Genomic DNA, 23,829 nt, shown 5'->3' with positions numbered 1-23,829 from the left:
GTATTCCAGTATCAGTCTTAAGTTGTTGAGGGTTTTGCCTTTAAGGCCATGTTTTGAAACTCATATGCAAGAAAGCTTGTTTGCTGTTGTTAACCACCTTGAATGGCTCATTCAACCAATTTCAAGAAGGGCCAGATCTGTGGGAAGTTTTCCTATCCTTATTGCATGTGTGATCTGATACCTGTATGCTTGATCAGTAGATAGATCCTTTACAACATTGTCAATCAGTGAAGTAAGAGGCTCTCCAATTGAGAGTTTTGTGAATGAAAGCTCAATTTCAAGTTATGTAGAAGTGTCTAGTATCTTGCCAATGTTACCTGTCCACTTGTTGTTAGATAAGGTGTTCCCATCAAGTGTTGTGATCAAGTGTTGCAAGGGTAAGTCATTGGTGCAATCTTGCGACCAATCTTGACCTGTACCCACTGCATGGTAACATGCTCCCAGCCAGTGTTAGCATTTGTATAATCACTTTCAATGGCCTGAAGGCTCTTACCAATGCCCTTCATCTTCATGACATCTACAAGATAATTAGCAATAACATCAGCTGTTTTTTCTCTCTTTGAGCCTTTTTCCAGAGTGAAGTAGTAGAGATATATTTCACCTGGCTCACTGTACACAGAATAATACTTTTCTGATGCTGGGTAACTGGGGAACTGCCATTGTGAATTGTCTGCTTTCAGCATAACTTTAGTTGTATCTTCATGACCATCAGAGGAGATGCAGTCAATTTCACCCTTCTGACAAAGATAATCCAATTCCTGATCCAGAGACTACATAACTTTTTATTGGGGTCCCTTGACTTTATTGTGATAAACTCCAAGTCTCTTGTCCTCTCAGTGATCAAGCCAGCATCCATAAAGGTGGTTGTGGTGATAGCAGCTGTGGCACGCAGGCTAACACCCAATCCGATGCTCTGCATAGCAACATTATGTATTTCTAATGATGTTGTACTCTGCCTTTTTATTAGAAGTGGAAGGTTTACTTGGTTTTCCTAAAGTCAATTCATAACGTCCATCATTTCCATCTTGGACATCAGGTATTTGTTCTTTTATTTTCATCAGCAGAGAAAATTATTTCATTTGATGGTATGGAAGCGTCCTGTTTACTTCTTTGCTTATATCCAGCAAGGCTTCTTCTCTTGCCTTCTTGCTGCTTCCACTTTTTGACTTTCCTGTTATTTTCCCAAGCAAGAGGATATCCCACTGAGTCCAGTTCTTCAGCCTTAATTCTTCCAAGAACTTGGAAAACTGCAGTTTATGTAACAGCAATTGCTGGCTGCTCATTTTGTAATACTGTGAGATTTATGTGAAACAAAACTCAGAAAAGTAGCTATGGCAGGCTGCCCTGCCTAGACTTGGGCCTCCAAGGACAGCTGTAAGTAATTGAAAGATGGTTCTTGGGGAATTGTCAGTCACTGTATAATGAGCCCCAGGTGAGAGGAAGATGGGGCTGATTAACAATAACAAATCTTCAGCCAGAGCAAGCTTGAAGAGGATGTTAGAGAGTCTGGTGGTCTCTGATCAGGATTATTGAACAAAAAATATAAAGCTGAATAAAGGGTTGTCCAGTAAATGAAATCTTATTCTGGAAGCAAGAACTGGAAAATTAATGCATCCAGAGAATCAGGAAGCATTTTTGAAGGTTATAAATCCAAGTGTATGAACTTATAGGTAAAGGTTTTCCTTTGAAAATATGTACTTCAATGAGGGATGGATCTACACACGGGGGGGCGGGGGGCGGAAACCACTATAAATAAGCTATAATTTAAATCGTTATAACAAAAGAAAAAAAAAAAAAACCCACTATGTAAAATTACATAGAAAAGTTTTGTGCTCTACAGTGTCAACTGGTGTTGCATACTTATAACACATTTGAAATGCTGTTTTTCGACTAATGTAGCTGAGTCCAAGATGATGGTTCGGTGCTGATAGAATGAGGTCACCCCTCTGAGGTGCATCGTGCTCTGACTTCACTCTTTCTTTGCTGACAGGTGAAAATACACCTTTCAGGCCTTTCAGGAGGGATAAAGTGCATTAGGTACCGATAGCACCTTCTGTCACACTGTCCTGATTTCTGATTTTGTTGCTGCGGTTTTATCGCAGATGTTTACTATCAATTGTTTCTTGATGATGTTGATTTTTGTTTATCTTGTTGTTGTATTATTGTATTTGTATTTTCCCCCCTGGAAACATTGGGTGAAGAACAGACTATAAATGCTTGCAATAAATAATATGTTAGTTTTGGCCATCCAGTAAATTCAGCATGGCATTTCTACAATTAAAACATTATAACCAGTGAACATAAACAAGTTCCATGGAGAATGAATGACACCCTATTTAAGGATGAAGAGATCCACAAGAAGGCCCTTAAAACATTAAAAGATTACTTTGAGATCAACAGGAAAACAGATGTGGAAAAAAGAATAATTTGGGACGCAAGTAAAGCCGTGATGCGAGGTTTCCTAATTCAACAAAATTCTATTAAGAGGAAGCAACAAAATGAGAAGAAGGAAAAAATTTTAGAAAAAATAAAAGAAGGAGAGAAGAAGTTGAGGTCTAAACCTAAATCCCATGAGATTTTGAGAGAAATAAAGTTCTATCAGATGCAGTACATGGAGCTTATGAACCAACAAATAGAATGGAAGATAAGGCAAATGAGACAAAGAACTTTTGAATCAGCGGATAAATGTGGGAAACTTCTGTCATGGCAATTGAAAAAAAGGCAGAAAATGAACACTGTAACAAGTTTAGAAATGGATGGGGAAATTATCCATAAACCCAATGAGATCAACAATTGTTTTCAAAGCTTTTTCAAGAAATTGTACGCACAAGGGCCAATCAACGAGCAAGAAATAGAAGAATTCATCAGAAAATACGGTTTACCAAAAATCTCAGAACAAAGTAAAAGGATCTTAAATGAGGAAATAACAGAACAAGAAATAGAGGGTGCCATTCAAAATATGAAATTGGGAAAATCACCAGGACCAGATGGCCTGACGGCCAAATACTACAAAATGTTGAAAGAATGGCTGACACAACCATTGAAGGAAGTTTGCAATGAAATTTTGAAGGGGAAAAAGGCACCTGAATCGTGGAAAGAGGCTTTCATCTCACTTATACCGAAAACAGAGACTGAGAAGAACCAGGTTAAAAACTACCGCCCTATATCTTTACTCAATGTGGATTACAAAATTTTTGCAGACATTTTGGCAAAAAGATTGAAAAGAGTTTTAGCAGAAGAGATTCATAAGGACCAAACAGGCTTTCTCCCAGGTAGACATATGTCAGACAATGTGAGAAACATTATAGATATTTTGGAGCTGCTGGATGTTGACATTAATAGGAAAGCAGTTTTGATTTTTGTGGATGCGGAGAAAGCCTTTGACAACATTTGTTGGACTTTTATGAAAAAGAATCTCCAAGGGATGGGGGTAGGCCAAGGTTTTGAAAACGGTATAGGTGCAATATATTCTCAACAAAAGGCCAAATTAATTGTAAATAATGTGGTAACAGAAGAAATATCTATAGAAAAAGGTACACGACAGGGTTGCCCAATATCCCCTTTGCTTTTTATATCAGTCCTGGAGGTATTGTTAAACATGATTAGAAAGGACCAGTTGGTTAAAGGAGTTCAGGTCGGAGTTAGACATTATAAATTAAGAGCATTTGCAGATGATCTAGTATTGACTTTGCAACAGCCAGATACTAGTACTAAAAGAGTATTAGAATTAATTGATATATTTGGTCGAGTAGCAGGTTTTAAATTGAATAGACAAAAAACGAAAGTGTTGGAAAAAAATTTAACAATGGAAGAAAGAGAGAGTTTTCAGAATGAAACAGGCTTGGAGATAACAAAAAGGGTAAAATACCTGGGGGTAAACTTAACATCCAAGAATGTGAACTTATTTAAGGACAATTATGAAAAATGTTGGTCAGAAGTTAAAAAAGATCTGGAAATATGGTCAAGGCTGAAACTTTCCTTGCTAGGCCGAATCGCTACTATTAAGATGAATGTACTGCCTAGAATGTTGTTTTTATTCCAGACGTTGCAGATTGTGGACAAGATGGAATGCTTCAAGAAGTGGCAGAAAGATATATCAAAATTTGTCTGGCAGGGCAAAAAGCCCAGAATTAAATTTAAGATTTTAACTGACGCAAAGGATAGAGGGGGGTTTGCCCTGCCGGACTTAAGACTTTATTATGAATCAGCAGCTTTCTGCTGGTTGAAACACTGGCTACTTCTTGAGAATACTGACATTTTGGATCTGGAAGGGTACGATAATAGTTTTGGTTGGCATGCATACTTATGGTACGACAAGGTAAAGGTGTATAAAAGCTTTAAAAACCATATTGTAAGGAAAGCATTGTATAACGTTTGGATTAGATACAAAGATTTGCTGGAAAGTAAAACCCCTAGGTGGGTGTCACCAATGGAAGCTAGGGAAGTAAAAAAGCTTAATATGGATTCTAAATGGCCAAAATATCATGAGATCTTAGAATACGATGGTGAAAGGGTGAAACTTCAGAGTTATGAGAAACTAAAGCCTAAGGTCCGAGATTGGTTGCATTACCATCAAATAAATGAGACGTTTAAACAGGACAGGAAAATAGGATTCCAGAAAGAGAAGTCAAAATTAGAAACAGAATTGTTGGAACCCAGTACTAAGAACTTATCAAAAATGTATAACTTGCTGCTAAAATGGAATACACAGGATGAAACGGTGAAATCAGCTATGATTAAATGGGCACAAGATATCGGTCATGATATTATGTTTGCTGACTGGGAACAGTTATGGACCACCGGTATTAAATTTACTGCATGTAATGCATTAAGAGAAAATATTATGAAAATGATCTACCGGTGGTACATGACCCCAGTCAAGCTTGCAAAAATTTATCATTTGCCTAATAATAAGTGTTGGAAATGTAATGAGACTGAAGGCACTTTCTACCACCTTTGGTGGACCTGCCCAAAGGTTAAAGCTTTCTGGGAAATGATCTATAATGAAATTAAGAAGGTCCTTAAGTGGACTTTTCCTAAGAAACCAGAGGCTTTCCTCTTGGGCATGGTGGGCCAAGCGGTGTCAAGGAAGGATAGGACTTTCTTTATGTATGCCACTACAGCAGCAAGAATTCTACTGGCAAAGTATTGGAAGACGCAAGAACTACCTACTCTGGAAGAATGGCAAACAAAGGTGATTGACTTTATGGGACTGGCCGAGATGACGGGCAGAATCCGGGACCAGGGGAAAGAGACAATGGAAGAGGACTGGAAGAACTTCAAAATATATCTTAAAAATAATTGCAAAATTGAGGAATGTTAGGATGTCAGGGGGTAAGAAGTAAAGAATTGCAGCAGTAAACAAAAAAACTTAAGAAACTTTTACGAAAGGGAACTAAGACAATGGACTTAAGGGTTGCTAAAGAATTATTAAACAAGGATGCAGGGATGGGGAGGTATGGGGAAGTCAAAGAAAGAAGGGTAAGAACCGATGAGTATGATGTGATACTGTTTTATATTGTTCTTTATTATATGTGTGGAAATTAATAAAAATTATTATAAAAAAAAAAAAAAACATAAACAAGTTCCAAGGCCATGTAACTCTAAACATGATGAAGACATGAACAGCTATTTCAGATAAGTGTTTTGTCATCATCTACAGAGGCAAAGAGTGTTTGCTCAAGATGGCATACACACACACACACACACACACACACACACAACTGGCAAGTCTGCAGCAGGGGAACTATGACATCCCAATTCAGACATAATGACCAAAAAACCTGACACTAATTTTGAAATGGCTTTACAGTATTATGGATTATATGAAGACAGGAAAAACATCTTCGAATGGCTAAAGACCACTTGTAGAAAGATGGTTACACACTTCTGCACTAGCACACGCACAAATAAACATACACTTGCACAAACTATCTTGCTATTTTCAAAATAAAAATCCCAGGTATGCACAAAGGCAAGGTGGAGATGCCTACTTTATTGACTGATCTATCTGTAAGTTATAATTTAAGAATGGAACAAAATAGACAAGTTGCCTCTTTTTCTTCCTAGAATGAGGCAAAACAAAGACTCCTGCATTCCTCTTCCCCATACAAAAAAGAGATATCTTTTTTCTATCTGTTTTTAGCAGTAACTCTTTTAAATAGGTTTTGGATTTTGGTGAATTATGGCTCAATACACTCTGGCCCACACAGCTGCTTATGCAGCCAGGTTCTCCCATCAGAAAACATTAATAAACCAAGCTTTGTTCATGTCCCCCAGAAACTCCCATTCCTGACTGACACAGCCTACTAGGACATGCATGGGAATCAGCGGAGAGAGAAAAGGCAGGATCAGATTAATAAAGGCTATGGTGACCTTGCAAGAACCCACATGGCAAGTGAGCGAAGGTCTCAATTTGCCTATTGAGAGAGGACCAAGGGTTTCTTACCCCTGCTGTTTATAAAGAATTATACATGATGGGGCAGGGAGGCTGCATTTCTTAAATGCATTCACTTCAAATAGAATTTTAATATCACTGCACTATGTGATAAAACGGTGAATGCAATGTGCTGTAAACAAAAGCACATAACAAACAAGCTTAGCACTCCAGGATAAATCATCAGTTGAATCAAGTCAAATACTCCTTTGTAGAGCAACAGACCACAACTCTATCAAAGGCTGCTTTAAAGCCCACTACATAGCCATGAGGTCAAATTCTGCCTTTCCATCTACAAGTTTAAACCTCTTTTACTTCAATAGGAATTGTACATGCATGAAGAGGACAAAAGCCCTTTCATTTGTGCATACTAAATGATAGAAGGCATGTTGGAAGGATCTTCTCAGTCTCCAAGTTAAAGAGATAGAAAAATGGTGTGTTGAAAACATTTTACAGTTTGGCAATAAGGTGTGCTGACTCTGAAAACAATAACCTGTGCTCATTGCTTAACAAAAACAATATTAAACACATACACAAAAGGAAACATGGAGGCAATCAACTGAAACATGGCAGGCACAAAAAGAACAATGTGTAGATTTTACCCTGGATCATGTTCTGGACCTAGCCACTAGCCTAAAATTTGGGTTAAGAAACATTTAGCATTGGACAGCAAAGCAAGTTTTACTAACCAGGTCACATAATAGGATTAATGCATATATACCAGGGCTTTCCAAGCCATTATGCTTTTGCGAAATGTGTGTGAAATTTTGTGCATGTACTCATGTATGCAGTAATACTGTTACCCTTCTAACTTTACTATCTGTTAATATAATCAGTTCAAAATTCTATGAATGGAATGAATGTGAGCTCTTTAAATATTACCAAAAGGGGAACAGTTGCTGAAGGCTATCTTAAATAAACAAGACTTAAAACAGGAGAATACAAAATGGCAGAACAACACTCCTTGGAAGAAGAATGTCACATTTCAGGACAGTTTTACTTGTTTGCCTAGGGAAGGGGTGGCGAACTTCTTGTCTATGAGCCAAATGTAGCTGGGCATGGGACCCTAATAGACCCATGAGGTCATTTCCCCAAAGCCACTTTCACCTACACCCAAAAGGTAATGATAGGGCAGCTTCAGCTTGGATGAAAATGATTTTCAATCTGGTTTCAAGTCTGGTTTGGGGTACTCAAACTGCTTAGTGACCTGTGCTGGGAGAGGAAGAGGCAATAAAAATGTTGATCCTCTTTGACATCTTGGTGACTTTTGACACCATTTACCGCACTGGGGCTACTGCCAAAGGGTGGTACACAAAACTCTTAAATAAAGAACTAAATTTATTTGATAAGTCTTTCTTCCACTTCTTGCTTTCTTGATGACTCATTTAATCACATCAGTCAAATTGCACATATCTTGTCATGCATATATTCCCAGGTCACACAGAGAAGCCCCATCCCCAGACACTTCACAACTTATTGCCAAGAGCTTCACTGGTTAAACTAGTTCCCATTATGCCCAGTAATACTGGTATTCTTACTGCCTTGCAATGCATGTCATGTAAGGCTTAGACCAGTCAATAAGCTACATAAGAAATGTATCATCTCTCCTCAACAATATCAAAACAGCAACAGGAAATTCCTGAGTCCGCTCAGATACCGCAAAGTTCAGTGCCACCTAGGGACATATAATTACACTATTTACTGAGTATATCCCTAAACTATTACTATATAATTGGTTCTATATGTAAGCACCAGTTAGGCGCAATCACTAACTCAAATACTAAATGACAAGCAAGTTGTTACCCACATATATTCATGTAAAATTCTTACATCAACTAGTTTGTTACAGCAGCTTTCTGTCTACAACTACTACTACTTTAATGAAGTCTCACATAACTCCAACACTAATTGTACCGTATAAAGTGAAAATATGTAGCTTGTTACATTATAGTGTGCATTATCTAATACTATTGTGGCTAACAGCTTCAACAACAAAAGTTGTGAAGTTGAAAGCAACTTCACAAATAGTTTTTAAAGCAATTCTTAATACTTTGAGGGTTTTTACAATCAAGCGGTTATAAAATTCTGATGCACAGCCCACCGATTCAAAACTGAAACAAAATAAACAAATGGATTCAAGCAAAACATACCATGCAGTAAAGATTAGTGTGAAAATGTTTGTAAAATTCTTAATTCTAGAGCAATAATTGTGTTCTAGCAAAAACAGCAAAGAGTTTTATGGTGTCTTAAAGACTAACAGCTTTATTGGGGTATAAGCTTTCATGGACAAAAACCCACTTAATAAGAATAAAGGCACTGGTGGGAATTACTCCAGTGATGAACTCCATATTTGTATTAAATGAGAAAAAGAATACCTGTGACTGACTTTTTTCTGTAGATAAGGATAACACATTACCATAAAATAACTGCTAATACTTGGGGGGGGGGGGGAGAGAACAACACTCAGTTGTGTAGCAGAAAATTTCCCAATGCTTTATTTTTCCAAGGTAAATTCTTCATTTTTGAAGTTCCTCAGTAACAATGAATGGGTACGAATTGCAAATAAATATTATGCAATATGGTTAGTTACCAAGTAGTTAGCTTTATTTATGAAATACAAGTAAAACAAACATGCTGAAATAAATAAACTTCTAGGGTCTCAGAACTTTTTCCAATGAAAACGGAAAATCTACAATACAAATTACTATATGCAAATTTACTTAGGAAAATTTTCTAATTCAAAATTATGGACTCAACTGAAAATTGCAATGATTACTAACAATGTGATCCTGGCCTATGGTATCACAAACACCAGTTAGACATAAATCTTGAGCCCTAACATTTTCTGTAATGGAAAACTACAATGACACCACAGAGCCAAACCTCCTAGCAGACCTCGCAAACAATAAATATTGAATCTTTAACTAAAGTGGCACCTCCTAGATTTTAAAGTATGAAGCCACATCACTGGAAATGTGTTTTATTGTAGAAAAGTAACTCAGTCATCAGACTCTCATTAATGCTGAAGATTGTATGCTCACTGCTTTTCATGAAGGTTGTTTAATAAAGAAATAAAGAAATAGCTCATACTGTTTTGTCAAAACTGAACAGAATAACAGCTCCTGCAGGAGAAATATCCAATTTTTGACTTGGGCGTGCCACAAATACTATTCCACCTGATTCTAATACCACATTTTCCACCTACTAGAATGTCTAAAGGCATTTTCAGTAGGGCTGTGTCATTTCTATGTTTAGAACATGATCTTACAGACCACAGGCACCTAGCAGACTATGAGTATCAAATAATTATTTAGCAGCAGCAGCGGTGGTAGTAGCAGCACTATAGTCATTTTGACCCTATATAACAAAATGGACCATTCGCCGTGCAGTAACCCTTCCTTAAGGTTCGCAGAGTATATCATGATGACACAAATGAGACCCAGACCTATATAGATCAAGTAAGGGTGGACCCATAATGAGTGAACCAAGTGTTTCTGGGCGGATAATGAATTTTGGAGGAGATAAATTGGGGGGAATACATTTAAGATGGCTTTTCCTAGATGATTTGGGAGTGATGGAGAAGCATTGGTCAAATGGAATTAAGAGTTATTTGGAGCAGGACCTGTGAGGAAATTAGTTTTGGGTAAATGAATTAAAAGATGAACGGATTTCAGGTGAACTAGGGTGGGATGCAAATGAACTTACTATGAATTAACTGAATATATAGGGATTATCCTGATCGAAAATTAGTGAGTTTGCCTTCTGTAACATTTAAATTATACATTTGCATACACAGATATAACTTGGCATATGCAGATATTACGCAGATTTGCAGTGGCGTAGCGTGGGGGTGCAGGGGGGGCCGGCCGCACCGAGCGCAACATCTGGGGGTTAGGGTTAGGGGGCGCAAAGCCACGAGTTAGGGGGCGCAAATTACTTGCCTTGCCCCGGGTGCTGACAACCCACGCTACGCCACTGCAGATTTGTGTCTACAGGTCTGTGCCCTGTATCTTTCAAGCAACTAGCAATACCCTAGGACCATTTAGAGATGGAAAGCTGATATCTTAACCACATATAGCAGAATTAGATCCACAACATCTGGAACTATGGAAAAGTGAGGTAATATTTGACCATAAAACTGGTTTAATTACAGGTAAGATGATTCACCAAATTTATTGTGTCTGCCAAGAGTAACACCAGATTCTCCAAGAAGCCAGGCCTTTTACATTAGGAAAGGACTCTCCCCCCTCCCCTCTAAATAGTGACTGTCCTATTGAAGAAAGACTGCATTGTGGTCAATTATATACTTCACCCTGCATTTCTTAACAGACTTTGGTGACAACTAAGTTTAATAAGAATTAATATATTTTACCTCTTTGTTTCCTCTCTGGACTATGTTTAAGAGGCCATTTTGATCCACCTGCAGCCACTGAAATTCTCAGCAGATCTGGTTGCCCATTTCTGTAGGAAGCTAAAACTGACCAATGAAGTGAAAGTAAAAAAAAATATAGAACTTAGAAAAATGTAGTTAGCTTGTGGCGTCTAGAATGAATTCTAAATTATGTCTGCCTGCCTGCAAATGATCAGACACTCATGCCATTGCACACAACTCCTGTGTCCTTTGGTTACAGCACTGATACATATTTCCATTTTTTCCCTTAGCTCCCCTTCTCAATCATTCCCTTCTAACATCTGCATGCCAGAACGTATGCACATTGCATGACTGAATCACATCTTTAAGAAATGTTTCTAGTTAGCCCACAGCATTTATTCAAGAAGTACTTATCATATGCTTAGGACCCCTTCAGTGTGTTTGTGTGTACGTGCGCACACAGCAAAAACACTTCCATGTAAGCTGTTCAACAGTGGAATGGTCTCCTTCAGGAGGTTGTGGTCTCTCCTTCCTTGGAGGTTTCTAAGCAGAGGTTGGATGGCCATCTGTCATGGATGCTGTAGCTGAGATTCCTGCAATACAGAGGGTTGGACTTGATGACCCTTGGGGTCCCTTCCAACTATTCTATGATTCTATGAAGAAAATGTTATATACAGTGGTGCCTCGCAAGACAAAATTAATTCGTTCCGCAAGTTTTTTCTTCTTGCGAGTTTTTCGTCTTGCGAAGCACGGTTTCCCATAGGAATGCATTGAAAATCAATTAATGCGTTCCTATGGAGACCGCTTGCCAGGCTGGCGGTGCGGAGAAGGGCTTTTCTCCCCACCGCAAGCCTTCAGGACAGGTACGGGAACAGAGGGGAAGGCGCGCAGCGCTTCTCCTCTGTTCCCGGGGCTTGCGGTGGGAGGAGGGTTTTTCCTCCCCACGCCAACATTCAGAACAGCATTCTGAAAGTTGGCGGTGGGAAGGAAAACCCTCCTCCCACCGCAAGTCTTCAGGACAGCCATCCGAAGGCTGGTGTCAGGAGGAGGTCTCTCCGCCCCACCGCCATCCCAAGGCTGGCGGCGGGAGGAGGGCTCTCCACCCCACCGCCAGCCTTCGGAGCAGCCTTCCGAAGGCTGCCGGTGGGGCGGAGAGACCTCCTCCCGCCGCCAGCCTTCGGAGGAGGTCCGAGGACAGTGGGGAAGACGCGCTGCGCTTCCCCGCTGTCCCGGAGATTTCCCTATGGGCTTTCGTCTTGCGAAGGAAGCCCATAGGGAAATTCGTTTTACGAAGCGCCTCCAAAACGGAAAACCCTTTCGTCTAGCGGGTTTTCCATCTTGCGAGGCGTTCGTCTTGCGGGGCACCACTGTACTATGGTATGTTTACAACTGGCAACCTACACATAGATTTTCATTAGATGTGCTTTCCACACAGGAATTTTGTCATATCTGAAGCAGTGCTTGTAGAAGTGCCCTCTTAATAGTACACCCCTAAACATGACTACTCAGAAGTAAATGACTTTTTGTTAAAAGGGGCCCACTCCCAGATAAGTACGTGTAATATTGCACACTGGAATCTGCAGTGAACAGTAATGAATGTATCTCATTTATTTCAGTGTTGAGTACATATATTTGAATGAAGGACTGTAGTCACTGCACCTAGACCTTCAGTCCTGCCACTGCTATAAACTCTGTTTATTTAAACAGGCTTGGACAAATGCAGAATTATGATAATATACTCTACTCAAGTAACTATATATCTGATTATATTCAGGCAAATTGCATGCACATTCAGTATATGTTTGAAATCTTAGCTTGTAAATTTCTTGTAGGCTTTTTTAAGTCCTATTTTTTTCTTCCTCTGACATTTACAGCAATGATCCATTGCAGTTCCTCACAAATATGTGAAAGTGTGTGACATAATTGTCATCAAATCAATCAAAGGAACTTCTCATACTTCAATTGCAATAATGACCGCTCCCCACTTAAAACGGGGGGCGCCCTTTGCGGGGACGCGTGCAGCCCTGGATCTGGAGTGGCCCCATCAGCATAGGCTTTGCCTTCCCTCAGGTGGGATACCTGGAGGTCCCCGCCTACCCCAGCGAGTTGTCCAATCCCACCTGGGGGAAGCGTTGCCAGGGAAACCAGGCCAGGTAGGGGGAGGGATTACCTGCCCACACAATAGAGGGTGGATCTTAATTGTTAATCCTCACTTGGCTCCAGAGCTTCTCCCACCCTACCCACCCTCAGTTAATGCTTTCTTTTGCAGGTTATCTTTTCTTCATAGGTTTTGCAGGTTAACCTTTCTCCACAGGTATGCGGGCGCTGCTACGATAAGGTCGCTGTTAAAGGGCCGGAAAGGAATTTCCCTGCATTGGCAGGTTTCGCCTTTCCCGTAGCAAAACGTCACAACTTTGGCGGTATCAGGCCTTGGGCGGAATCCTTTAGTCCATCTTCCTCTTTGCGGCGGCGATACCAGGGTTCCCCGTTAAAGGGGTTTTTGAAGGGAGGCTTTGGCCGTACGCCGAAAGGTCGTCATTGCTCTCCCCTGCGGCGGCGTAACGGGGGCGGCTATCTCTGCTTGAACATATGTTCTCCAGAGCCGGCCCATCCCCCACACACACACTGGATAACCCTGATGCTCCCTAGGTCCCCGGCTGGGGACTAGGGAGGGAGAACGCCCAATGCCTGAGCCAAGGTCTACCCACATTTGAAATTTAATAAAGTTGTGGCCAATTTAATCCCATAGCACGTTGTCTAGAGTCGTTATTCCACATGACGGGGGGGACCACTCGGGATCTGGGGACTCCGCCTGTCCACGCAATGAAAGGAACTGTTCTCTAATGTATCAGAGTTTGGCACAAAACGAGGAAAGATTTTTTCATCTGGAATCATTTTCACACTGCTTATTATATAATTATTGATATTAATATAACTAGCCTTCTACAAAATAAGATTGCATCCCCATAACTCCAAAAAAATGATGCCACTTGATAATGACACACTTGGTTATTGATATTTTGAATGATTTACAAATGCTGAAGACATGGATTGGTTTGGATTTAATATCAAACTATGGTTTGGCGCTCTTGCAATCCTGGTTTGTCTGGTTTGGAAATACTTCCTCATATGGTGTAGAATGAAAACAGAATGCAGAACACTCATTAGGTAACAAAAGCATAAACATGGGTACTCACGAGGAACTCACAGGAAGAGAGATAGGGTAGAAAAAGATACATATTCCCCGCCCCAAAGTTAGATCATTCAAAAGCTTGGACCATTTCCACTAAACATTAGATATTAAGTGCTGAGCCAATTCAAGACTACCTTTGCCTGGAGGGTACCAGTAGATTGAGAGGCCTTTAGAGCAAATGTGGGAAATGTGTGGCTAGACTACAAATCACATCACCTCTGGCCCTGGGGTGGGAATAGGCAATAAAGATACAGTTTGATTCCACATAGCCAGAGTTAGAGTCCTGGCTGCCAAGGACCACACCTGTGTCCTAGGTTTTTCTTGCAGCTTTAAAGTATGCTGAGAAGCTTTCTGCTGCCTTGTGAAAGAAGAACAAGGGTGAGGGGGGTGTCTGTCATGGGTAGAGACCATTACCAACCCTTTAGCATTTCTCCCACCCCGATTTCTCAACTTCTGTATTAAGAAGCATGGAAGGGAGGTTACAAGTAGGTTGATAATTATAGATTTTCTGTGTAGCAGACCCAGATTTGTCAAATAAAAAGGGCTTCTTTGACTACGTTCAAAGAAAGAGGAAGAACAAGTAAGCAATAGGTCCCTTGAGTGAAGAAGATGGAGAAATGCTATTGGGTGACAGAAAGAAGGCGGAGCTGCCTCTCTCTTCACCCAAAATGAAATGATAATGGTAATGATTATGTTATTTGTCCCAGCCACTCTGGGAGGCTTACAACAAATCATAAAAGTACAGAAAACATCAAACATTAAAAATTCCCTAAACAGGGCTGCTTTCAGATGTTTTCTAGAAGTCAGATACAGTGGTACCTCAGGTTATATACGCTTCACGTTACATACGCTTCAGGTTACAGACTCCACTAACCCAGAAATAGTGCTTCACGATGAGAACAGAAATCGTGCTCCAGCAGTGCAGTGGCAGCAGGAGGCCCCATTAGCTAAAGTGGTGCTTCAGGTTAAGAACAGTTTCAGGTTAAGTATGGACCTCCAGAACGAATTAAGTACTTAACCTGAGGTACCACTGTAGTTGTTTATTTCCACAGAGTGGGCAAAACTACCAAGAAGGTCCTCTGTCTGGTTCCCTGTAATCTCACTTTCCACAATGACGGAACTGCCAGAAAGCCCCCGGAGCTGGATCTCAATATCCAGGCTGAATGATGGGGGGTGGGGATGCTCCTTCAGGTATACAGGGCCGAAGCCCTTTGGGGCTTTAAGTCAGCTGCAACACTTTGGATTGTGCTCAGAAATGTGCTGGAAGTAATGGATTCTTTAGCTGAGATTCCTGCACTGCAGAGGATTGGACTAAATGACTCTCCAGGTCCCCTCCAACTATTAATTCTATGTTTCTATGAAATCTCTTTTTGTTGACTGATAATAGGCAACAGTGAAGCTAGAAGATACAACACTGTTAAATTATAACAAATATAGTATGCAGGTTTGCCAAAACGAAATTGAGAAATAGGGGCTGGAATAGTCCTCAGGAAACAAACCAAAACGGCAAGCCACAAATTTTCACATCTTAAATATGCATAACTCTAGATCATAAATCTCAACACACTTTGAGCCATAAATGCACTTCAGCAAAGGGCCGGAAGAGATACTAGAACAACTACTGAAACATGTGTAAAGATTAAGCACCAATTGCACCATCAATTCTACTTCCTAGGAAATAATAGTAAATAAAATGAAATCCTAATGTGATTAATACCAATAATAAATAAAGGGGTTTTTTGTAAATAATATAAACAAAGGTAAAGGTAAAGGTACCCCTGACTGTTAGGTCCAGTCACGGACGACTCTGGGGTTGTGCACTCATCTCGCTCTATAGGCCGAGGGAGCCGGAGTTTGTCCACAGACAGCTTCCGGGTCATGTGGCCAGCATGACTAAGCAGCTTCTGGCGAACCAGAGCAATGCACGGAAATGCCATTTACCTTCCCACCAGAGCAGTACCTATTTATCTACTTGCACTTGACGTGCTTTCGAACTACTAGGTGGGCAGGAGCTGGGGCTGAACAACAGAAGCTCAACCTGTCGTGGGGATTTGAACTGCCGACCTTCCAATCAGCAAGCCCTAGGCTCTGTGGTTTGGACCACAGCGCCACCCCCGTCCCTGAAATAATATAAATAGCTTTCAATAAAAGAGCCAAATGGTTCTCAGGGAACAGTTAAAACACTAGAAAGCTAATCATTTCAACAGAAATTACACAGGATACAATCCATTCACCCTTTGCATTTACCCCATCACTTTTCATGCATGGGGATTTCTTGCCACTGACCCATCCCCTCTCATCAGCCCTCCTGTGGCCAAAAACTGGACTCACAGGACATTTATACATGCTCAATGGCATATGCTAAATGGACCTCAATGGACACATGCTCAATGGACCTTTCCATAACCCTCTGTTCGCCTTAAGTACCATCGCAGCGAAACACAGCTGGAACTCACAGTGGAAATGCCTTTGTAGGTTTAAATGGCTTGCAGAATATAGTCTATTTAACTCCATTCATCCATGTACCAGTAAAGCCTTATGTCAAAAAGTGTACAAAAGTGCAATAGCTAGATTCCCCCATTCTTTTCAAGATTCCAGCACTCAAAGAGTTTCAGTCTTCCATAGCTCAGATCTCAAACAACTTCCTTAAAAAGAACTTAAAATGTTAGTTAATCTGTTGACATTGCTAAAAGTAGATCTGGACATAAATTAAGTCATAGCTGGAAATATGAAACATGGGCTGAAATTCAAAAGACCTGAGTTATTCCAGCAGCAGATGATGAATCCATTTTTTTGACACGAATCTAGGCTCAGAAGGGCTAGCTGGCTGTAGAAAGTGCTCAAATATCACACCCATAGGCAACACAGTAACTTTTTAGATAGCAGATAGCACATGGGACCTGAGAGTTCTGCTTCCAAGCCCTAGCACAGGCTGTTGCATGGTCTTGGATACATCACTTCTCAGCCTTAATTTCCAATCTGTAAAAAAAAATACGTGAATAAAGCCTTGCAATTTGCTAGTGGTGGGGAGCACTTTCCCTAGTGAGTAGGGCGGACAAAACTTGAAATGAAGTGACACACTGTGTATGTTGCAACGGTTCTTTATAATCCCTTCTGAGTTTGCAAAATCTCACAAAACAAAACACAAGTTTTTCAGCTGTTTTTAATGAAATTAACCAAAATCTACACTTCCTACATTTATGCGATTTCCAACATTTAACCGATTTCCGCCCAGACGCTGTTTAAAAAGGCCATATGGCAACCCTATATAGTGCCACTGGAAAAGGTATACTCTACTGAATTCCAGCATCATACTGTACTTTGGACAGAGAAAAGAGACTGCCAGAATCCCAAACCGCAACACAGTTTTGTTGCATTTTACAAAGTTCATGATATCAGACAGAATGCCATTAAGGTAAATGTAGATATTATATATAAGCGCCATATATGTATCCCAAAGAGTATCATCTCTGTTTGAAGCCAACAGCACTTCAGAATCTCTTTCCTTTATGGTCAGCAACCCATAAAATCTCCACTTCAACAGCCAGCTGTCCAACAAGTCCACTCTCCCATTCAGACAGAACAAACCTGAATGAAAGAAACACAGTACTTACCAAGCCACCACAAATGCTGAAGATTGCTGTGTGCATTTCCTGTGCATTAACATGCCCACGGTAGAAGCAGTGGCGCAAATCTGAGGGGGGCTGCCTTTCAGTGGCCCCCACATGTACTTCAATATAGTGAGGAGCGATGAAGCTGGTGTCAGCACTCAGATTCAGCTGGAAAACCTGTCCATAGGCACTGAGACGGTAGTGAGTCCTGAAAGGGATGGGTTCCACACCTGTCTCCATGCTCCTTTTCCTCCTTTTGAAGTGGTGAGTATAAGGAAAAGTTTCTCCAAATTCATTCACCCGCGTGGGTGTCACTATTTCATAGGACGGCAGATGTTTCACCAAAGTCTCTGCAACAAAACAGCAAAGGTACACACTTTGAATACGGTGCAGATTCCTGATACAGGCATGGGCTCCATCACAGGCTACTGCCTACCAGAAGAGACAAGGCTAGACTTCCTATTCTTTGGGGAAACCAGTGCAATACAATCTGCCATTTTGAAAGCAGAGAGGTTGAGCAAATAATCTGCACATGCACCAACTCCAGATAGGATTGGGGTAAAAGCCCTGGTAAAGCACTTTGGCAATCCATTGCCAGTCAGTGTAGACCAGGCATGGCCAAACTTGGCCCTCCAGCTGTTTTGGTACTACAATTCCTATCATCCCTGACCACTGGTCCTGTTAGCTAGGGATGATGGGAGTTGTAGTCCCAAAACAGCTGGAGGGCCAAGTTTGGCCATGCCTGGTGCAGACAGCAATAAGCTAGTAAAGGTAAAGGTAAAGGTACCCCTGCCCGTACGGGCCAGTCTTGACAGACTCTGGGGTTGTGCGCCCATCTCACTTAAGAGGCCAGGGGCCAGCGCTGTCCGGAGACACTTCCGGGTCACGTGGCCAGCGTGACATCGCTGCTCTGGCCAGAGCCAGAGCCGCACACGGAAACGCCATTTACCTTCCCGCTGGTAAGCGGTCCCTATTTATCTACTTGCACCCGGAGGTGCTTTCGAACTGCTAGGTTGGCAGGCGCTGGGACCGAGCAGCGGGAGCGCACCCCGCCGCAGGGATTCGAACTGCCGACCTTTCGATCGGCAAGCCCTAGGCGCTGAGGCTTTAACCCACAGCGCCACCTGCGTCCCTACCAGCAATAAGCTAAGTTGGCCCAATTCTCTGACTCAATCTTTCGGTCGTCATGGTTTGAAAAAGATGTAGAAACTAACAATGGTGCAATACATGCATCATCAATATACAAAGGGCAAAAACAATGGCTTTTGCTTCACTCATACCTGACCTTCCTAACAATACAGTACAGGCTATTTTCTGGCTACGCTCCTACACACCATTTTAAAACTTGAATAATGATGGTGTTAAGTCACCAGATGAATAAAACCAGTCCAAAATCTCAGGGCTCTTTCTAGCATTCATTGGGTGCTAACTGATTAAAATTTGCTCAGAGTACACATACTAAAAATTAACGAGCCTAAGTTAATCATGCTAATTCAGTGGGCTGACCCTGAGTAAAACTTAACACTGAAAGTCTGGCATATTCCAAAACACATCCTATGATATGAAACTGAGAAAATGTTATTTCCCCAGGAGCTTATAAATCCGACTTCCATGCAAGAATAACAGAAGGCCAGCGGAAACAGGCACTGCTCCTCTTTGCCCACTGAATAACTATCTCCAAACACAACCCAGGACAAATGTCTTTCTTATGGGTGTCTGAAATGTTATTTGCTCTGGCCTATCTGCCACAGTGTAACCATGTACGAGGACGGGGAGAAAAAAGCCTTCCAGGCGCCAATGCACCTGAAAGAGACCAGCGCCCAGTCCCAGCCGCGAACCCCGGGCTCTGCCTTCGCCTCAGCGCGCGCCGCGCGCTCTTCGAGCACGTGCGAGGCTCCTTGCGCACGCGCGCTCGCCTCACGCCGCCCTCCCTCCTCCTCCGCCAGCGCAGCGCCAAAACCTCGGCTTCCTAGAAAGCGGCTGCTGGCGGAGAGGGGCGTGAGGCGAGTGGCCGGGGCTTTTCGCGCGGGTGCCCGAGCCCGGGCGGGCGGGCGCGCTCTTCGAACCGGCCGGCTCTTTTACCTTGCTTGGGGTGCAGGCGGGCTTCCCACGTCGTGGCGGCGAGCAGGGCGGCGAGGTACAGCAGCCGCGCCAACCCCTCCGGACCCCGCATGGTTCCGCCTGCCTCAAACGCCTCAGGCGCTGCTCCTTGCTGCCTCAGCGGCGGCCGCGGCAGCTACTGCAGCCGCTCGCCGGCTGGGCCGACCTCGGACGGCGCGGCTCCCTCATGTTCCCGCGGCGCCCGCGCTGCGCCCGCCGCCGCCGCGTCTCCTCTTACTCCTCCGCCGCCGCCGCCTCTTCCTCTCCGCCCCGGCGTCCCCGCTCGCCTGGGACTTCTTCGCGAAAGGCGACGCTGCCGGCTCGGCGCGCCCTGCTGCTGCTGCTGCTGCTGCTGCTGCTGCCGCTGCCTCTTGCTGCCGCCGCTGCCGCCGCCTCCCCTCCACGTTCGCTCCCTCCAGAGCTGCTGCCGCCGCCGCCGCCTGGCTCTTTCCTGCCGCGCAAGGAGGGAAGGGTGCCAGCTTCGCGGACTCTCCGGCCACCCCGGGACCCCCGACATCAAAGACTCTGCCCGCCCCCTTGGGGCAGGGACCTGGCCAGCGATTGGAGGAGTCGCGGCAGCGGCTGCGGCGCTACCGACTCGCTCGCGCCCGGCTGGCTCTCGCCCACGGAGCAGGCTCGAGGTTGCGCGGCTGGCTTGCCAGAGGCGGGTGGCGGAAAGGAACCGGCCCTGGAAGCAAGGCGTGCGGTTCTTTATTCCTGCTTATAGGTAGCCTCGGGACAATAGAAAGGGGACCCGTTGCAAAAACCCACCTTAAAAGTTCTGGGGAAGAAAGCACGAGAAATCGAATGCCAGTTGGGTTCTAGGGTTGCCAGATTTCGAAAAGTAAAAAACCAGGGCACCCCGAAACTTCTTAGGAAGACCCCAAATTGCTGGACGCTTTTTTTTTTTTTAAAGGAAACCACCTAAATCATTGAGCTTTTGAAAAGGGAAAGACGTGGAAAAAAAACATGATTTTTCGATTGACTTTCCTGAACTCCAGGACAAAGCACCACTTTGGGGAAATTCCCTCCAATGTCAATTGCGCCATTGAAATCCCAGTAGTGTCCAGACGTATGGCAGTCCTAAACCCATAGAAGGCAGCCAGAACAAATCCCCAAAGTAAGGTGGTTAGTCTCACTGGACTGGGCAAAGATGCTTAGGGACGAGAGGGGGCTGCACTCTAGGTTGATGCTTGTCTGCTACTGGATTTTTTATTTTTAAAAAAACACAAGGTGCTGGGGCCTGGATTCAGTGGTGTCCTGATATCTGTAAGTTGTGTGGCATTGGCTCAGAAGCCACAGCCATCGTTCCAGGAGTCTGCGAGACAGAGTTGTGGGAAGCAGTTTTGTAGCCCACACAAAGAGGATGCAGTGCCATCTTCTGCCTTTTATCTAATTGGCTCTCGTTTCTATTTAATGCCTCAAACTGATAGTCCTCAAAATATTGCACACCTCCAAGAGGAAGTATGGCATCAGTTATCTTGGGATGGGATAGGATACTTTGGGCTGAATCCAGGTTTTCCCTCCCCCCAAAAAAACAAATTATCACCACTGTGATGATGCCACCAAAGCTTGTATATAGTGGTACCTTGGGTTACATACGCTTCATATTACAGACTTCACTAACCCAGAAATAGTACTTTGGGTTAAGAACGTTGCTTCAGGATGAGAACAGAAATCGTGCTCCGGTGGCACGGCGGCAGAAGGAGGCCCCATTAGCTGGTGCTTCAGGTTAAGAACAGTTTCAGGTTAAGAACAGACCTCTGGAATGAATTAAGTACTTAACCTGAGGTACCTGAGTGTTGGTGCTGACCTTTAAAGCCCTAAACGGCCTCGGTCCAGTATACCTGAAGGAGCGTCTCCACCCCCATCGTTCTGCCCGGACGCTGAGGTCCAGCGCCGAGGGCCTTCTGGCGGTTCCCTCATTGCGAGAAGCAAAGCTACAGGGAACCAGGCAGAGGGCCTTCTCGGTAGTGGCGCCCGCCCTGTGGAACGCCCTTCCAGCAGATGTCAAAGCGATAAACAACTACCTGACATTCAGAAGACATCTTAAGGCAGCCCTGTTCAGGGAAGTTTTTAACGTGTGATATTTTACTGTATTTTTGGTTTCTATGGAAGCCGCCCAGAGTGGCTGGGGAGGCCCAGCCAGATGGGCGGGGTATAAATAATAAATTATTATTATTATTACCACTGTACCTTTGGGGGGAAATAAACAACTGCAATGACTTCTTCATTTAAAAGCAGAGTCAGTTAAGGCTGACAATACACAGTGCTTCCTGCCAACACTGTAATTAAGAATAAATAATCATAGAATTGTAGAGTTGGCGGGGACTCTGAGAGTCATCTAGTCCAACCCCCTGCAGTGCAGGAATCTCAACTAAAGCATCCATGACAGATGGCCATCCAACCTGTGCTTAAAAACCTCCTAGGAAGGAGAGTCCACCACCGCCCAAGGGAGTCCATTCCACTCTTGAAGTGCTGTCACTGTCAGAAAGTTCTTCCTGGTGTTGGAATCTCCTTTCTTGTATCTTGAATCCAATGGATTGAGTCCTACCCTTCAGAGCAGGAGAAAACCGCTTGCTCCATCTTCCATGTGACAGCCCTTTCAATATTTGAAGATGGCTATCATATATTGCAAATTAGTGATGCTTCTTCAGTGGAGTTTTATGGAAGAATGTTCTGAAATGAGGGTTTTCGACTATAACCTTTGCTGCCAGGTAGCAGGGACCAGTTTTTAACTGATACCCTAAAATAAAAGATATTTGATGAATGTGTTATCTTCAGTGATGCACAGCTGTTAGAATATACCGTAATCTTTGGGTTGCCCATGATTTTCATATCCCACCTTTTACCAATTAAGAATTAACCTAAGGCGAGTAACTATGCACACAACGTGGATTAATATTCTCAAACCTTTAACATTAAACCATTGACACTTTTTTCTTATAGTACTCCAAAAAAGTTTTTGTCAGATGGTTCAGACTATTGGACTAGGTCAGGGATGGAGGACCCTTTGGTCTGTGGGCCTAGTTTGGTTGCTAGGTCTCTCAATCTGTTTCCCAGCATTTGCCATGGACTGGAACAAGGATGAAATCGGTGCCTACCCATTTCAGCAGTGTTGATCTGTTGAAGGGCAGGGATGGTCTGACTTTCATCTCGATTGTGGTATGCTGGATGGTGAAGTTTTAACCTCCGTGCCTCACACACAACAATTGGGAAGACCCCCCCCCCATATTTACATGAATCATCTGATGAGTGATGGTTCATCCCCATTGTGGCACACTGAACAGGAAGGGTAAAACCTCCTCAGTGCACCACAGTAGGGATCAAAACTGGACCTTCAAGGGATCCACGCCAGTCAGCTGAGGAGCAGGGAGCTTCACTTTTCATTCCTATCCCAGTGCATGGCCTCCCTGCCCACCTTGTTGCGTTAGGGATTCATACCAGGTCTTTCTCACTAGATGATCCTCCCAGGGAGGGGAAATTACTGATGTGGTCAACTACCAAGGAGGCTCTGCTCCACAACAGTGCCAGCCTGTCTTCCAGCGTTATTCTTCAACAGTAGGGATGAGAATATGCAACACAGTTAAGGGAAGGAGAATTTAGACTTATTACAGTACTATCTTTCTCCATAGATCAATAAATACTACTTTTTTTTACAAAATCTATTCTCCATTCTTTCATTGTAGGAGGGAATGAGAAATCCATTGCTCTGTAATTATTCTAGCGAGAAGTAAAATACAAAAACATTCATAGCTTTGACTATGTAGAAATTGATTGTTACTATAAACAAAGTTATTCTGATGAAATCCATAGAAATATGCCAAGTTACACATCCTGGAACCATAACTTCTGGTGAGGAAACGTTTTCCGTTTCTTCAAATCTGCATGCATGCATGTTGCTAACAAAGAATTGCCTTTGAGAAAATAGTTCCAACTGCAGTGAAATGAATCCATCCACTTACATTGTCTAGTAGAAATGTATGGAATGATGTGCCTATGCCAGTTCCTTCAAAAGCCTGTATATCAAAAAACAAAATCTGTGCTTATTCATACTTTCTCCTTTCAGTTAAAATTGCAGTGATTTTTAGATCTTTTCAGTGGTGATGTATGCTGA

The 23,829-nt window shown here is 42.9% G+C and overlaps 1 protein-coding gene across 3 annotated transcripts in view; it reads right to left on the bottom strand.

Annotated features, from left to right (window-relative positions):
- Window positions 1-21,315, bottom strand: part of ADAMTS20 (ADAM metallopeptidase with thrombospondin type 1 motif 20) — an 83,321-nt gene extending 62,006 nt beyond the window's left edge. The window contains exons 1-3 of one of the 3 annotated variants that reach the window (XM_079994019.1): window positions 20,941-21,315; window positions 19,695-20,904; window positions 17,616-17,962 (exon numbers count right to left, since the gene is read on the bottom strand). In XM_079994019.1, coding sequence (XP_079850145.1) covers window positions 17,616-17,962; window positions 19,695-19,785 — 438 coding nt within the window. In that variant the 5' untranslated portion in view covers window positions 19,786-20,904; window positions 20,941-21,315. Of the gene's footprint in view, window positions 1-10,808; window positions 10,914-17,615; window positions 17,963-19,694 lie in introns of those variants that run through there. The other 2 variants (XM_079994020.1, XM_079994021.1) reach the window with 2 other exon arrangements.
- Window positions 21,316-23,829: the final 2,514 nt, after the last annotated feature.

This window comes from Podarcis cretensis (assembly GCF_951804945.1).
Source record: "Podarcis cretensis genome assembly, chromosome: 10".
NCBI classification, from domain to species: Eukaryota; Metazoa; Chordata; class Lepidosauria; order Squamata; family Lacertidae; genus Podarcis; species Podarcis cretensis.
This window is presented reverse-complemented; position numbering and strand designations above follow the sequence as displayed.